Source organism: Protopterus annectens, chromosome 4.part0, assembly GCF_019279795.1.
Source record: "Protopterus annectens isolate FY-2018-M chromosome 4.part0, PAN1.0, whole genome shotgun sequence".
Taxonomy (NCBI): Eukaryota; Metazoa; Chordata; order Ceratodontiformes; family Protopteridae; genus Protopterus; species Protopterus annectens.
In genome coordinates this window covers 737,175,272-737,192,962 of record NC_056733.1, presented here as the reverse complement: position 1 = coordinate 737,192,962, position 17,691 = coordinate 737,175,272, and the positions used below count along the sequence as shown (strand labels likewise).

The 17,691-nt window shown below is 39.1% G+C and overlaps 1 protein-coding gene across 1 annotated transcript in view; it reads right to left on the bottom strand.

Annotated features, from left to right (window-relative positions):
• LOC122799562 (thyroid adenoma-associated protein homolog) overlaps positions 1-17,691 on the bottom strand; it is a 672,025-nt gene that overhangs the window by 10,097 nt on the left and 644,237 nt on the right. Inside the window, exon 29 of the mRNA XM_044068695.1 lies at positions 12,547-12,752. Within this exon, the coding sequence (XP_043924630.1) occupies positions 12,547-12,752 (206 nt within the window). The remainder of the gene's footprint in view (positions 1-12,546; positions 12,753-17,691) is intronic.

Below are 17,691 nucleotides of genomic sequence, written 5' to 3'. Positions count from 1 at the left end.
GAAGCACCAGAATACAAGATGCCATGAACGGACTGTCCTTGCAGTCAGCCTGGACCGAGACAATTGATGGAAGTAAAGTGTTAGGTTCTTTGCTTGTCCGGGGTCAAAAAGGCCATCTGGGAAGCTGTATTCAGTCTCACACCCAGAAAGCACATTTCCTGAGAGGGTACTAGACTGGACTTTGTTTAGAATACCCTAGGCACCTTAACACTGCCATCACATACTGTAGATGATGAAGAAGTTCGACTTGTCTTGAGCAAGAATCAGGCAATCGTCCAAATAAGGATAAATTTGTATTCCTCTTAACCTTAAGTAGGCTATCACTGGAGCCAGAACCTTTGTGAACAGTAGATAAGCCAAAGGGCAATGCAGAGAACTGATAATGTACGCAGGTATCTCCTGCAACTGGGCCTGATAGGAACATGAAGATAAGCCTTTGAGATCCAGAGTTACCATCCAGTGATCTTTGCCCAACAGAGGTAGAAGTTGTTGGAACGTCAACATTTTGAATTTTGGAATGTCCAGGTATGTGTTGAGGATAGATAAATCCAAAATCGGCCTCCAAGTGTTTTCTTTGGTACTAGAAACAGGAGAATAAAATCCTAGGCCCACTTCTGACAGAGGGACCTGCTGTATAGGGCATGCCTTTGAAAGGAGGCAATGTATGGAAATAAAACTTGTAGCCTCGGTCTATAATGTCCAACACCCATTTGTCCTTGAAGAGTGCCAACTTTAGAGGAAGAATCTGGCAGCTGAAGATCTAGATCTACTAGGCCAATTCCTGCTAAACTTCAGACTGTAAAGGAGCATCCAAAATAAAGGAGCATCCATCTTGTTTTAACATGCTCTGACAAATTCTGATCCATAACTGAACCAGTGGCAGCCACCCTGGAAGAAGCCTGTAACCACATTGCAAAGAATGCTTACCCACCTGTTCAGAGGCATGTACCAAATCCTGTAATTCCTTACACTCTATGCCCTCTGCCAAAGCATCCACTTTAGATTTTAGCTGAGTAGAAAATTCTGGTACTTCAACATATGAAACTGGCAATTCAAAGCCCTCATTGCTAAAGTGGAAGAGGTATACACTTTCTCCCCCATCTATCCAAAGCTCTAGCATCTTTATCCATAGGAACTGGATTCTTTACAACAGAAGCCCTGACACCCCTAGGTCCCTGGCTAATAGTTTCTGGGTCAGACTCTTATACAGATATTTATGAGCCTCAGGCACTCTGTAATACCTATCTGGCTTAACTGGCGAGGAGGCAAAGAGTCTGGATTACCTTGAACAACATCCAAAACAGGAGGTATAGCCAAGGGCCTATGCTGTGGTAAAACAAAAATTCCCTTTCCCTAAGCCTCTTTCGGAATCTGAGAAATCCTGACCTTCCCATTTAAAATGCTCCCTCTTAGAATGCAGGGTTTCTGAAAAAGAAAAATCCTCTGGAGGAGAAGCAGAAGCCTGAATCAGAAAAGGAGGAAAATCCTGAATGTCTTCAGCAAGACTCTGAGTAATCTGAAGCCTGCTCTAAACTTTCCACCTCTGGCTCCACCCTAGGCCTCTTATCAGGAGGGGGCATAGAACCTCTGATTAAAGAAATTAAATCTTCTGCCATTTTAAGCATGTGTTTTTTAGGCACAGAACCTGCAGAACTAGGACTGACACCCGTGGAAGACAAACCAGGCCTGCCTTTGGAAGGAGCCTTAGAGATAGAGGGAGCAGGCCTAACCACCTTAGGCAAGGAAGGGAGAACAGCAACCTGAGAGGCCCCCTCAGCCTGACCTGACACCTGAGAAGCCACATCTTGCAAAATTAAAGCCTCCCCCTGAGACTCAACTGAAACCTCGGCTGGATCCACAGATTCCACCGTAGTTTCTAAAGAACCCATCCTGCCTGGACTTTAAAGATTTTTCTTTGCGCTTCTCTAGCGTGCGGGAGGATCCTTATTAAACCTAGCACCTCAGATCCCAAACAAGGAATACAAGAGTGGTAATCCCTATATCTGTTTCCCACAAGAAATACAATTATTCACTTTTCTGACATCCAGAATTAACTAAGGCAAGAAACAAAAATATTAACTTGGTTTCGGTCTGAAACTCAGAATAAAATTTCAGAGGCACTTGCAAACGCTGCTTCTGCATCGACCATGCGCAAAAGACTGAGGATATGACGCCGGTCATGCGCTTTAATACCCTGACGCCTGATGTCAGATCTGAGCGCCCATGACCGTTATGACTGCAGCAATGTGAGATGAAGAACATCCAGATGTCCTGTAGAGGTACTAGAGATATTTCTGATGTTGTATGAACATTTGTATAAAGCAGAGAAATGTGGAAATCAAGAAAAAGCACAAATGGAAATATTTATGGAAGACTTAAAAATGCCAAGCTTAGAGTTAGTTGAGACTAAACAATGAACAGTTTAAAACAGAAGGAGATGAGATAAAAATATATCTACAGGAAAGCCTCTTGGAACAGATGGTATTCCGGTGGACATTTGGAAACTAGGAGGGAAGAGAGTGATAAAGATCCGGAAGGTTCTGTTTAACAGTATATTAAAAGGAGGAGAGGCACCAAAATCCTGGAAAAAACTGTGGTGGCTGTAATACCTAAAGAGGGTAAAGTCAAAGTAAACTTTATTGTCACTTCAATTCACACAAGTGCGAGCCGAGCAAAATTACATTTCTTCGGGCTCAATGTGCATACAATGCATAGACTATATTTAACATGACAATAATACACAAAATTCTATAGACACAGATGGCAAACAATAACAAATACTTGCATTATTACACTGATTTAACAGACTGAAAAGATTAAAGACCCATCTGATACAGTGTCAAATAGGCCCATTTCAATTTTAAACAAAGACTATAAAGTGTTTATGTTTATAATAGCTAAAAGAACGGCAAAGGTGATGCCAAACTTGACAGATATGGAACAGTGTGATTTTACTGAGGCAAACATTTGACAACATTAGCAGAATAATGACGATCCAGAGTGAAGTACGATATAAGAAAATACTAATGTTATTGGTGGGTACTGCTGCAGAGAAAGCATTTGACAGAGGAAGCTTGGATTTTATGAGTAGGACAATGGAAGCATTTGCATTTCCTGACATAAGAATAAGGTTAATGAGAAGAATATATAAGGCATTATAGCATTAGTTTTATCGTCATCAAATTTGCATTCCCCTAAAAATAGAACTGTCTCACAGTGTTCCACAACACTGCAATATCCTTTTCTGGTTTTATCAGGTGCAAAATAATATCATCTGCACACAAAAACAGCTTATCTTGATTATTTTCTTTTTCTGTGGTTCTAAATATAATGCAAATAACAATAGGGAAAGAGGACATCCCTGCCTGGCTTCTCTCTTCATACAGAACTTATCAGAGAGGAACATTCCACTTTATCGCCTCCAATCCCTTATATATCCTCCTAATTAACTTGATTATTGTGTCAGGGGAATGCAAATGCTTCCATTACCCTACTCATAAAATCTCAGCTTAGTCTGTCGAATGCTTTCTCTGCATCAAAACCCACCAAGGGATTCCCCTAATGTCTGACTGTTTTATTACTTTGAAATCCTAAAGTTTGTTATAAGAGTAAATGATAAACAGCTGCCAGCAATATTTTTGTTTCAATTATTTACTTAATAGTTAACTAAATAATCTAATCCACAGGGAATCCCAATCAGCCACAAACTAAGTGTTAGGTACAAAATTACAGCAAAACACAATCAGTGCATGTTTACTGTGATGGAACACAGCATGCAACTGGAGAAGAAACAATACATTTCAATTTAACCACATAATTATAATAATAAAAATAATAGACAAAAGGTTGAGGGAGTCTCAATTTACTTCAAAAACAATCTCACCTGAAGGCTGGTCAAGCAGTATGACACACAAGCTCCTCCATGTGCAGCTCACCATAAGGAAAGCCCCTTACCATACTGTTGTGAGCTATAGGTCTTCCTATACGACCCATGAAAGCCATACTACTTATTTAAATGAACTTGAGTCATTTTCCATTCAACCCAACACCATACTGATGGGTGACTTCAACTACTCCACTATAACCTGGGGAATTATACACAACTACAAAGTTGCAGGCACAAAGGTAACCCTAGAATTTTTAGGAATAATTCCATGGCAAACTTCCTACTTTTAAGTGACACCATGGCAAAACTTCAAGCCCCTCCAAACACAGGGAACACTGCTGCCTATATGGAGTTATTCACAAAAAATGTTTACAAGCACATATAAAGCTGCAAAGAGTCAGTGATACCTACCCAAACTAAGTGTAGGACAAATTCAAAAAACAATCTACCCTGGAGGAATCCCAGCAACAACAGGTTGTATAACAAAAGGAGGAAAATCATGGCCAAAAACAGGAAATGCAATGCCCAGCAAGGTAAGAACTCCCTCATTAAACTAAATAAACAATTCAAGGGATTAATTAAGTCTACCAAAGCCAAATCTGTTGTAAAAGTTGTCTCACAGGCTAAGGACAACCAGAAGGCATTTTTCAGCTATTGAACCCCCAAAGGCAATACACAGCAATGAGCTGAACTAATTGTAACTGGAAATACTTACACTAAGCTGGACGATAGAGCAAATTTACTGGTTTATCAAATAATCTCCAATTTTACCCTGCTTTTTCCCCAGATACCTCTCAAGAAATACCCCCAACTATCACTAAGGAACAGGTCCTCTGTGCTTTCTCCAAATACAAAAACACTGCACTGATGGGACCTGATAATATTCAAGATTATCTGCTTAACAGCATAAAATATAACCTATCAGGACCACCAGATGCTCTACTGAACCATAGCTTTTAAAGAGACTTCATGCCACGTGACTACAAGACTGCAGCTATTATCCCTCTGCACAAGGGCAGGCCATCCATTGAGCTAGGAAACTACTGGCCCATAAAGTCTGACTAGCTTTGTATGTAGGATCACGGAAAGAATAATTATGGACATGATAAATAACAACATAGGAAACTTTCAGACATTGGATCTAACCCAGTTTTGTTTTGTCATGGGTAGGTCATGCTAACTTGACCTGGTGGACTTCTTCAAGAGGGTCACCAAAGCAACAGACAAGTGCAAAATGGTGTATATTGCATATCTCAACCTGGCCAAAGCATTCAACACAATACCACACTCAGGCATTGTAGACAAGCTCATGAAATTAAGAATAAACCTCTGTGCTGTGTGGTAGATAGCTGGATCACAGACAGGAGACAAGAAGTCAGGATAGGGGAGTCTACTTCCACAAAAAGGCCAGTCACTAGCAGTGTCCCCCAGTGCTCAGTGCTGGGGCCAGTCCTTTTTGATAATGACTTCATTAAAAGGTCAAGATCAACATCAACATCAAAGGCCTTTGGCTGACCAAATTCACAGTCAACTGCAAAACAGGTGCAGTCGTAGAATCCCACAAAGACACAAACATCCTCCAAAAAGCCCTGACACAGACTAATAACTGGTCACTGTCAAACTCAATGCCAAAAAACATTTCCACCCTGGAAATTACTGCACTGATAATACACTGCAAAGAATTGACCCTGTGGTCAGGGATTTGAGAAAGCACGTACACAGTGACCTGGCTTTGACCATCATGATGTCTACTGTAGTGAGGAAATTGTTCTACAAAGTGCAACTTATAAGCAACAGTATGGCATCTGGGTCCAGATATGTCATTGTTCCATTGTACTTGGCCCTCATTAGACCAAGCATTGAGTACAATATCCCATTCAGTATGTACCTGACCAAGCAATATGTAACAACTGGAGTGTCCACAGAGGTTCATCACAAAAGAATACATGGTGGGGACAACATGTTCTACACAGACTGACACAAAGTCTTGCTCTTGTACTCTGTCTCCTATAGAGTGCTGACAGTCAATCGATGCCTGACCTTCAAATCATCCTCTGATCCTGTTGCACAAGCGCACAGCAAACGGCATTAGAAATACCTGCGCTAGGAACCTAAGCCTCATCTTCAACATAAATAAGACATGCTGTAGGGACAGCTGTGTGTCTAAGAGATTACGCCTTCTCTGAAACAGGGTTTCCATCTATGTGAAGCAGAGTTCCTCCCCTGCACATATTCAAGTGCAACTTGGATCAGTGAATTGGGACTCGTAAATTTACACATGGGTCTGCCTCGCCACCTATGTCCCTATTAGAAATAGGAACCTTAGAAATGGGAACCTTGAAAATACTCAGTCACCCATACCCAAGCTGCACCCCCAATAAAATGAGTGGTAGCAGATCAAATATATTTAGGAAGCATGGGTAGGCTTAAAAAGGCCCTTTAAGGTTTTTAGCTTAGTAATTACCTATGAGTCTATAATGATAATACTACTACTAATAATAATAATAATAACAACAGCATTTATTTAAATAAAAGACCAGAAATACTAAACTACTCAACCTTGCAGCTGAGTAGATGGGTTAAACATTGGCTACCTCTGGCTGTAAGCAGCTATTTTTCTGCATTGTGGAAGTAAAGCATTTGGATATTGTTTGTGGCCTAATTAGATAATCAGAATGGATAGAAAAATTGTCTTGCATTTTTAAGCATAAGAATGAGACTGTAAATACAAAGATTCTAAGCAAATATCAGTGCAGAGGTTTTTGTACAATACAGCTGTGTACATGGAGGTCTCTCTGTGGAATTCTTAAGTGTTTATATAATATAAAATCTTTTTCTATTGATGTAAAAGACTAATGGGGCTTCCCTGACATGAAATCTACATAAAAGACCTATAAGGATCCCTCAGCCATGATATTCTCATTAATCCGTGGCCCAAACATTAGTGCAGGCATGCTTTCTAGTTATCATATGTAAGCAGGTTAGATAGGCAAATTCCATGTATGCAAAATTAACCAAACTAATTTTCTCAGTAAATGAACAAACTGAAGAGGTACACAGTTTTAGGTCACTAGTTTGCCTAAGGAAAGATAACTAGCACAAACATACTTTTATCACAACAGCATGGTTTCATACAAAACACATATAACCAAACTGCCCTTTACACACTACACTGACAGTTCTCATCAGTATCAACAAAGATCACCTAACAGGTGCCCTGTTTATTAGCTTCACCAAGGCCTTTGGCTCTGTTAACCATACAAAGCTAATTATCACCGTAGCACTCTCCAGCTTTGGTTCCACCACATTACACTGGTTCTCCAACTTTCACACAATCAGGACTTTCTCTTTGAAAATTACCAGCTCTCTTTCCACCAGAAAAATAAATCTTACACGCATTCTCCCAGGGCTCCTTCTGGCACCTATCCTCTTCAGTATCTTTATAAATATCCTACCTAATGAACTCACATATATAACAGATGAACTATTCTTCTATAACTTTACTCTTAACTATAAAACAATACTACTATACTTCAAAACCCCTTTACAACCTTCATCTATAGCTCCTTGATAAAACACATTACTTTGAATACACATAAAAAAAATGTTTTTTTTTGGCTTTCAAAGTAAAAAAAAAAAAACACTCCTTCCATAGCCCCTTATTTTCAAAAGCCAACCCACTAAAATAATCTCTTCATTCAAAACCCTCGCATTTTAGTTAACTCATCTTTAAATCTGTCACTGCATATTACACACACAAAAAGTAAAATTAATGCTACATTACATGGATCTCATAAAATCTTACAATACCCATGGAAGAAACATAGTGGAAAAAAAATCATCTTACTACCCCAGTTACAATAATCCATTTCACTTTTTTCTTATGCCTATAAGAAAAAAAATATAAGAACTCCACACTCAAGAAAATCTGTCACTTCATCCTCGTCTCACCTAGGTCAGAATATCACTGCTTCACTTTTCAAAGAGAAAGCTGACTCCCTGTAAAGGAAGTGCTGACCTTCTTCTGCTCAGCATTATATGCAAACCCTTATACAGTGACTCCGTCCCACCTGTAAGCCGTAGGCTAGCTATCAAAAACAAGCTAAACCAAGCATGTTCCCAAGCCAACACTGCTGACAATGTCATATGTATTTCCTGAACAAACAACTTCCTTCTCTGAGAGAGTATGCCTTCTCTGTTGTTGATCTAGCACAGTGGGGTTTCATCAAAAGTTAACTCTACAACACGTCTACTTAAAAACCTTTAGGACAAAAAAGAATGATAAAGTCTTGATGAAAAAAAGCTACCTGCTCCTGCTTCAATCATCCTCCATTATGTAATCACTCTAATTAAATTAGTACAGACCTGTTTTGCAACACATTTCCTTCTATTTAGCACTTGACATTTGCAATTTATATCAATGTCTACACAATATTGTAATATGTACATATCTAATAAACAGCTATTTAAGTTTCTGTATTGTTGCCTACATATCTTGAATTTTCTTTGTGACCGATGAGTCTATTGAGAATACTTAACCTTTACAGCTGTTCTTTCTGTACACAACTGTTTCTTATTGCTAACTGCTGCACTCCCAAGAAGTGGCTGAAATGGGCCTAGTTTGGATCAGTCCGTAACTCCAGTTAACAAACTTTAATAATAAACAAATAAATAAATAAATAAAATATGCCAATGTTTCCCCTCAAAGATAAACTCACTGGAGGATGGCCAAAGTGTTTTGAAGTTAAATAAGGGTATTCCTAACATTTTTCTACAGCACATGAATGATTGAAGTAGAAATGTAAATAAACGAATACAGGAATGTAAACAACACAAAGGCAACAACAAGAAGTAAACAGTTCCAGGCTTCAAAATGGTCCAAGGTTAGCAAAGCCAATTGACATGAGCACCATAGATAACATGAAAGTGACACTTAGGGTAATGAAATGACCAGAAGTTAAACATAAGAAAAATATAACATGCACTTAAACACACACAGATCACAACACAAAGTTAAATATTATAGGAATATGACAGCGCTCTATCAGAGTGGAGAGCAGCAACAACAGAAGCCTATACTATACCTGCTGAAAAATGTTCTGCTTTCACAATCAGAATGCTACGGTGCAAATAAGGAGACTTCCTCTACAAAGAAATGAAGCTAAAATTCCGAACAGCAGAAGCAATGCAATAAACAGATCAAATGAAGATGACTAATGGAAAAAATGGTACTTACGTATTATCGCAACCAGATTTTCGCGATAATACTGGTTGCTTCCAGATGTGTACATTTTACCAATACTGACTTGAAAATGTAACATTAACTGTTTTCTTTCACACTAAAATTTTTTTGAGGCAGGATTATCGATTAAACATGGAAAAAGTAATGTTTAACCGCATGCTGGCCTGAAAACGAGTATGGGAATTAGCATACCTTGTTACTTTACGTCTTTACTTACAACAGATAAGTTTGGCTTACATTCAGGAAGATGCGACTACAATTGCTGACAACTTTCTCTCCACACACACATAAACAGTACAACAGCGAAAGAGAAATCCACATCTTTTTTAGCCGTAATTACTGAACACAATCTCCGTTTGTCCGAGGATAGCACTATCACAATTACAAGTAGCCAAAGCACCACTGTCAACTTCTCACATACCAAACTACCCTACATGTCAGCATAATGCAATATCATCAGTTTGGCAAATCTTTTACTGTTATTGCAAGCTTCTATTCTTAAAAAAACAAAAAAAGTTTTCCTCCTTTCAAGTCTGTTTGTAAATTTTTTATAAATAGTCTACCAAGAAGCATTTCTCCAGGTCTCCTCGTGTTTTTCTTTTCAGCATCCCACCTTGATAAGAGAAAAGCACTCCTTTCGACAGTAACATACACAGCAGCCCAGGAAATTAAACCGTGCATGTGTAAAGCACGCAAAACAGGAAGAAGACTTTCACACGTTGTTTTATCTTCCTGAATGTAAGCTAAACCTATTTGTTGTAAGTAAAGATGTAAAATAACAAGTGGCACTAATTACCACAGTCGTTTTCATGCCAGCATTCATATTGCCGCAACCGCGAAAATCTGGCTGCGCTAATACATAAGTACCGAAAAAATTCCTCTAAAAATGGATCTTATACAAAACAAACAGAAAAAAAAACATGAAAGAGCAAGCAGTATCAAAGCACAGAATAAAATCCAGCAGAGCAAACTAGAATGATAATGCATATTTCTTTAGTACGATAAAGTTAGGTATAGCAAAAAAAAAAAATATACAAAACTCAAAAACAAAAGTTCTGTACAAGACAGAGGCAACTAATTTATCCAACCATCTATCCTTCTCGCACTCTCTGACAATTCCATCATAGCAAACACGTTCAAAGAGCCTTTGGGGTACTACCACATTATTCAATAACTGCTGATTTACATTCAAACAGATAAGCATTGAAGAGACAACTATTACAAACAACACTTTGGTAGCTGCTCTGAAATACAGCTCACTACAAGTACTGGAATTAACTGCAGCTGATATTTTTCCACATCAGTAATATTTCAAATCTGCCTCACAAATATCACACAGAGTAGATACTCTCCATCCATACCTAAGAAGAAAACCTGTCAACCTCATTACAAATGTGTATAACTCTTACAAAGAGTGCTGCCTTATGTATCTAATACTTGAGGTTTAGGTTTAATTCCAAAGATGTGCTCATACTTAAACATAAAAAGTAAACCTTAATGGTGCCTAGCTTTAAGTTTTGTTGCTGGAATTGCCAAACATTACATAAATTATTAAAATGACACAAACTTTTATGCAGCATAAACGAGTTCCAGATTATAAGCAATGACTAACATATACAAAGTGACAACAACATGCCAAGTATCATACAGACATACATGTGCACGGTACATCAGATAAGCCATCACAGTGGTACACATTAGCAAGAAGGCAAGGAAAATAAATCAAGTTCCATTAATATGATGCAAATTTCTAAAAATGGTAAGATATTTCTTCTTTTATATAATGTCATTATAACATAATATATATGTTGCAGGAGTGCAGGTTAATGCAGGTTTACCCATGGCTGGATTTGTTTGGTCACTGTGGCTTTAGCCTTATACCTAAACTACACCAACCATGGATAAACCCTGTATTAGCCATACCCAAACATGATGTACTGTTAAATTTTACAATGTTTTTAATAACATGTAATATTAGGAATTTATTGGTTAAATGGAACATTTTTAGTACATGTAAATGATGACTGCCACTACAAAAACAGCTGCTGTACAAATGTGACACACAGAGAGGGACACACACATATATACAATGCATCAACAGTACAGCTCTGCTGTCTACAGTCGCAGAAGCACCTGACGCTAGGAAAAAAACAGTTGTAAAAATATATCCATGAGGTACTGTTTACCAAGACACATGCAACTTAACCAAATTAACCAAAAGTGTGCAAATTATGTTATTTCTCACAGTCATACACTGAGTATTCGTCTATCACTCCAAAGGTGTGTCTATGCAAAAAAATGTCCCCAAATGTGATTCTAGGTTTCAAACTAATAACTTGAATTCACCTATCTTCCCTACCCCACTGACCCCGAGCACTTCGTGGTAGACACCTAATCTGTCCCTTGTGGGGGGGGAGGACTGCTTAGTGGCACATACCCAAAGATCATAACACTGCATGGTTGGCCTTTGTTATGTCCTACTAGTTATTATCCCTTTGCTCCTGATCTGCCCCTCGTGGGGGGGGGGGACGGCTGAGTGGCACATACCCAAAGATCATAACACTGGATGGTTGGCCTTCTTTATGTCCTACTAGTTATTATCCCTTTGCTCCTGATCTGCCCCTCGTGGGGGGGGGGGGGACTGCTGAGTGGCACATACCCAAAGATCATAACACTGGATGGTTGGCCTTCTTTGTTATGTCCGAAGCTGAGGTAAGGTGTCACGAAAGTATCCTGAGTTAGCAGGCTTCCAGAATGAAGCACTGAAGCTGGACAGAGCTGGTGCAAGAAAATTGCAGATAAAAACCGTTAGCTTTAATAAGTCCAACCAGGAAGGAGGTGTTTTGTTGTATTTTGTGTTCCTTTGTTTCTTCTTTGTTATGTCCTACTAGTTATTATCCCTTTGCTCCTGATCTGCCCCTCACGGGGGGACTGCTGAGTGGCACATACCCAAAGATCATAACACTGCATGGTTGACCTTTGTTATGTCCTACTAGTTATTATCCTTTTGCTCCTGTGTCTGACATGAAACAATGTCAACATAATACTCACAAAAAGACAAATTCTTAAGAATAACAAAACTACACATAGACTGCAATGAAAAGCACCATGGAAAGCATATCCAGACTTCCACAAAAATTACTTTTTAATGTAACCAAGTAATTTTATATTTGGACAGACTTACTATAATCTTTTTGCAACCTGCAATATTCAATTCAAGTCTTAAGGCTTATCTGATAAACAGAAAAAAAGTCACTCTGCAGTCAATAAATGAATGGTTTAAAGATCCAAGTTGTCAAAAAATGTTGGACTAAAACCAGAAACTTGACAGACCTTGGGAGAGAAACAAATACAATAAAACAATACAATACACAGTACAAAAGCTTAACCCTCTACCTCAACTTGAGTCAGCTCATACCTTGCATCCAGCAATTCTGGCAGGTCTTTAAATCATGTAGGATGCTGGCCCAATGAGTTATTACCCAGCATTCAATGGCCTTGTGGTGTCTTGGGTAGAATGCTATTGTGTCTACCAGTTTTGTTAAGAAAAGTAAGAGAAGTTTTGCAAAGGCAGCTGGTTCAGCAAATACATTAGGTTCATCTTGTTCATACAGACTGAAATTTCTATGAAATAAACAAAAATGAAAAAAAGGAATCATGATCAGAAATAAAACATTTCTGAGGTTTAATACAAAGAAGTTGTCACATACAATTAACAGTACTAAATATGTTGAAGATACCAGTCACATCAGGGAAAAACAGTTACGTAGATATTAAATTCAACTCCAGATTCTCTGAAAATATCTCGTTCAGTATACCTCCAGGCAGAGAAATTACACTACATCAGTTGCTTGTGGAATGTTTTGTAAAGATATTTCAATCAAACTCACACTAAAATGGTCAATAAAGAAAAAAATACAAATATATAAATAAATAAATGTGTGATAATCTAGTAAACTCTTTCATTTGCACTGCTGGAACCAGGAGTTTATAAACTGGGGAAAAGAAACTGAGACTAAAACAGACACATCCAGAAATACTGAGTTAATTAATGATGTGACTGCTGTATTGACTTAACTAGTAGATATGAGACCAGTTGCTGTATTGTCTTAACCAGTAGATACGAGACCAGTCGTTGTATTGTCTTAACTAGTAGATACGAGACCAGTCGCTGTATCGTCTTAACTAGTAGATATGAGACCAGTAGCTGTATCGTCTTAACTAGTAGATAGGAGACCAGTCACTGTATTGTCTTAACTAGTAGATATGAGACCAGTCGCTGTACTGTCTTAACTAGTAGATACAAGACCAGTTGCTGTACTGTCTTAACTAGTAGATAAAAGACCAATCCTAAAGAACTAATGAGCTACAGGCTGACTCGACTGTGGCTGGGTAGTCCTACGTTGCTCTGCAAGATGTCTGGGTAGGAAGAAGAACTTACAAGCAGTGATGCCAAAGGGTACGATGGACATTACTCGTACCATGACAAGAACAGTTTGGACACGAAGGTACCTGGGTACAGAAGGCTAATGAATGATAAAGGGAAAGATGGAGTGCAACAACAATCTATAAAATGGAGACCATCTCACGGAGGTCAAAGTAGAGGAAGAACACCAAACCAGTAATGCAGAAAGGGTGCTGCCAGGATTAGATGCTAGGTTAAATGCCCTGGCAATTAGGAAGGGGTACAGCTGGTGGACTGCTAAAATGCATCATTCCCATGGACACAACAAGAAAGAAGAATGATAGACTGAAGGACAGTACATATGAATTGATTAAGAGAAAGACAATGCTCATGGGGATGTGAATCTGCTAGAAGCAAACTGGGAGATTACAAGCTCCAGAGTAGAAGAGGAATGAAATTTAATTAAGCTCTTGGAACAAAGGTGGTTCAACCAACTAGCGTGGGAGTGTACCAGAAAGGATAGCATTCTGAATATTGCCGTAACCAATGAGGAAGATGTAAAAATACAACTGCAACTACTCAGCTGGGAACAGACTCCCAGCTGACTTGACCCTAGAACCCTCACTAACTCAATTCAAAAACAAATTCAAGAAATACTTCAAAACTCATTGGTTATGTCCTTGCACTAACCCCGACTAGTGACCTCTCTATTTCTTAGGTACCTTACCTTCGACTACTTCTAACTTTTTTCTACCACTCCATTTCAGGAAGGGTCATTTGTATAACTGCTGCTCAGTGTGCCTTAAACCTGAATGTAATGTTATGTACGTTTAACTTTGAAAATAATGTTACGTTTTTTAAAGTGTTTTATAATAAGTTAGTACTATATGTGCTAAATGCTGGTATTGATTATGACTGTAATCTGCTTGAAACTAGTATTTACTAAATGTTCAATGTGTATTATTATCTTGGAGCTTTTCTCCCCGGGCCTCCGCTGAAAACAGGCATGTATCCAGTCGGACTATCCCGGTCAACAAATGTAAAATAAATAAATAAATAAAATTGGCTTTCACTCTTGCTGCTGTGTATCCTTGCTCGTGGCGTTCTCGCAACTATCTATCTCCTCCCATCCTCCATATTCCTGCCTTTGAAACAGCCCTGCTGGGAGTCTTATATCTTCTACATTCTCTGATCTGGAACAGAGTGTCTCCCTGAAACTTGCAAAGACCTAAAGAAATATTTTTAACTAGCTCCTCCCATCATCCATATTCCTGCCTTTGAAACAGCCCTGCTGGGAGTCTTATACCCTCTGCATTCTCTGATCTGGAACAGAGTGTCTCCCTGAAACTTGCAAAGACCTACAGAAATATTTTTAAGTATGTACTCTGCTGTGTAGTAAATACCATATTTCAGTCAATGTACCATAACCCTAGTTAGACTGCGTTGAGGTCACTCCTTCCCAAGGTCACCAGCAGCAAAACCCCCTCCATCTTTGCGACTGTATTTACACACTCTTAGTAATCATCTTCTTCTGTTCCCATTCTCTCCTTCACTCACTCGAAAGTCTTGTCCTTCCACCTGTCTTGTCCTCCCTCAGCCTTTCAAATCCTTTCTCCTTTCCCCTTCTTTCCTCATATTACTTTCCTCTATCTTCTCCTTCCATTATTTGATTCTTCTCTCTCTTATTACCCTCTATTGCTGTTTTTTGCCTGCAGCCTCATTTCTGCTTTTTGTCACCCCTGATTCAACCTCCCCCTACCCTCTACTCCTATATTGATTTTTTTCTTTGCTGACTGATTAACTTTTTTCTGCATTTTCCACAGTCTGCGGCTAGGCCCACTCCATTCGCTCCCCTACCCTACCCCCATTCTCACCCACCCCATTAAAGTTTCCTTCATACTATCCATTCCCACCCCTTCCTCTTCCCATCAACCAATAATTAACCACTTCCTGTCTAACATACACTTTACATCATTTCCCTCACTATCACACCCAACCCAAATCCTCTACACGCATTCTGTAAACATGCTACACATTATTTCCACAACACTCCTCCTACTTCTCTCCACACTCACTTCATATCACTCCCACCTTCCCTTTCACCACACGCGATCTCCTACCTCCCACAACTATGATACTCAATCAACTATATCCTCCTTTTATATCTCATCAACTTTATTCAACCTCTCCACCTCATATCCACACAAACTGTGTATACTTCAAATCCTCACTTCTAACCAGAAATCTAAACCTAAGCTACATAAACTACTTATATTTATCACAACTCACTCTCCTCCCACTAACAACCTTCTCACATCTGGGGATATCCACCCCAACCCAGGTCCCACCCCCTCACAACATAATCAAACACCTCTCCTAACATCTAACTCTCCTCTCTCCTCACACACTTCTTCATTAAACTCACCCCTATCCAAACATTTGTCTATATATGGACTAAACATTCAGAACCTTTCTAACAAAATCACTGAGCTCCATTCCTGGATATCACACAGAATCCCCCATATCCTTGCCTTATCTGAAACTTGGCTTAAGCCTCACATCACCAACAAAGAGATTCTCCCACCAGGATATAATATCTATTGCTCTGACAGATTCCCAAAAAAAGGAGGTGGTGTAGCCATCCTACACTGCAATACTCTAAACTTCTCACCATTTCCTCTCCTATCCCCGACTTCCATCCAGCTGAACTTATTATCTTAAACTGCCACCTCAACCCCCACAAAAAACTTGCAGTTACCTCAATTTATATCCCTCCAGGAAAAAATCTGCCCATGTTAGAGAATATTCTATCCTGGTTTTCCCAGAATATACCTTATGAAACCCTTATCTTAGGAGATGTTAACTTAGATTGGTCCAAACTTAAAACTGACTCTCCCCAAGTCAGTATCACCTACACGGCTTCCAACAACTGATAACTTCTCCCACCCACCCTAACAAAAATACTTCTGGCTCCACAATAGACTGGATACTCACCAACTCACCCCACTACTACCATAACCCCACTACTCTACCAGACAGTCTTAGTGATCACCTCCCTACTACTGTTCTAAGACAGTCTACCCATTTACCCAAACCCCACCTCTATAGAGACTGTCGTAAGCTCATTAACTTTAATCTATCCCACTCTTTCTAGTATAGACTGGTCCATTCTCAAAAATATCCCTCTTAATGACGCAGTCAACACTTTCAACACTATCCTCCTGAACACCCTAAACTCCCTTGCTCCCTCTAGGAAGATCAGACTTAAATCTAATCATGCTCCCTGGCTTTCTAAAGAAACTAAATCCCTTATGCACAATAGAGATAGTACTCGGAAAGCCTGGATTAAAACAAAGAAGCTACCTCTCTTACACAAATAAAGACAACTTAGAAATCTTACAAAAAAACAAATCAACTATGATAAAAAATCCTACAAAAAAAAAACAAATCAACTATGATAAAAAAATCCTATTTTAATTTTGCTCAACACAAATACAAATCCAACACTAGGAATTTTTAGTCAACTATCAACAGAATCCTTTCTCCCGGCTGTCCTTCAAACCCCTGTCCTTACCCAAACACATCTCCTCTGGAAACAGCTACTCTCCTAAATAAGCACTTCATAGATGGCATCCAAACACTCTTGCCATCAATGTCTAACAACCCTACACTACCAACTCCTCCTAACCCTTCTGCAAAAAAATCTTTTCACTTTTCTCCCACTTCCTACATCACACATCAGGTATATTTTCCTAAAACTCAAGCCCTGCTCTCCCTCCACTGATAATCTACCTCCTGCCTTCCTCAAACTAGCTGCTCACTCAATTGCCTATCCTGTATCTATTCTAATTAATAGATCAATTCAAGAATCTACTGTCCCTACCCTTTGGAAATCCTTCTTCACTATTCCCCTGCATAAAGGAGGTAACTCCACAGACCCATCTAACTATCGACCCATAGCTATCTTATCCCCACTGTCTAAAATCCTTGAAAAATGTATACACTCACAGCTCCTGAAATACCTACTCCAAAATGACCTTCTCATCCCCACTCAGCATGGTTTCCGTCCTAACCACAGCACAACCACTGCCCTCTTATCTTTTACACATACTATTGCAGAGGCCCAAGATAACAACAAACTCATATCCTGTCTTCTCC